The 501-nt window shown below is 65.3% G+C and overlaps 1 protein-coding gene across 1 annotated transcript in view; it reads right to left on the reverse strand.

Moving 5' to 3' along the window:
* ZNF469 (zinc finger protein 469) overlaps positions 1-501 on the reverse strand; it is a 13,613-nt gene that overhangs the window by 429 nt on the left and 12,683 nt on the right. Inside the window, 1 exon segment of the mRNA XM_019471534.1 lies at positions 1-499. This exon segment is cut by the window's left edge and continues 429 nt beyond it. Coding sequence (XP_019327079.1) covers positions 1-499 — 499 coding nt within the window.

Consider the following 501-nt stretch of genomic DNA (forward strand, 5'->3'; position numbering starts at 1 on the left):
GGAGCCGGCCGCTTGGCACCCCGGGCGGCGCGCGGGCTGTGCAAGGAGCCACGCGGGGATGGCGCCGGCCCCTTGGCCAACACTTGGTGGAGGCTCTTCCCCAGAATGGCCTTCCTGCGTTTCACATCCCCGTTGGCGTGACGGAGCTCACCCTTCTTCTGGTTGTAAGTGTCCAGGACCATCTTCTTCAGTTGGGCGCCCGTTTTGGGCTTGGGTACCAGTTTGTTGCAGTGCGTCTCCCTCCTCCCGGGGGAGAGGGCAGATGCTTCGGCGTTGCTCCAGCCAGCGCGTTTGAGCTCGCCGGCGCTCTCGCTCCTGCCTGGGCACGGGGCCCGGGCTTTTTTCTTTTTCCCATCTCCTTCCATGTTCTCCCGGGAGCCGGAGCTGCTCCGGTGGCTCAAGGACTTGTGCTCTTTCCGCCTCTTGGGGTGAAGCTTGCCGGCGGCTTTGCTTGGCTCCACGTGGCCGTGTCTCACGGCGTTGCTGGCTGGCTCCCCTCCT

The sequence above is a fragment of the Aptenodytes forsteri genome, unplaced genomic scaffold (genome assembly GCF_000699145.1).
Source record: "Aptenodytes forsteri isolate BGI_AS27 unplaced genomic scaffold, ASM69914v1 Scaffold50, whole genome shotgun sequence".
Lineage (NCBI taxonomy): Eukaryota > Metazoa > Chordata > Aves > Sphenisciformes > Spheniscidae > Aptenodytes > Aptenodytes forsteri.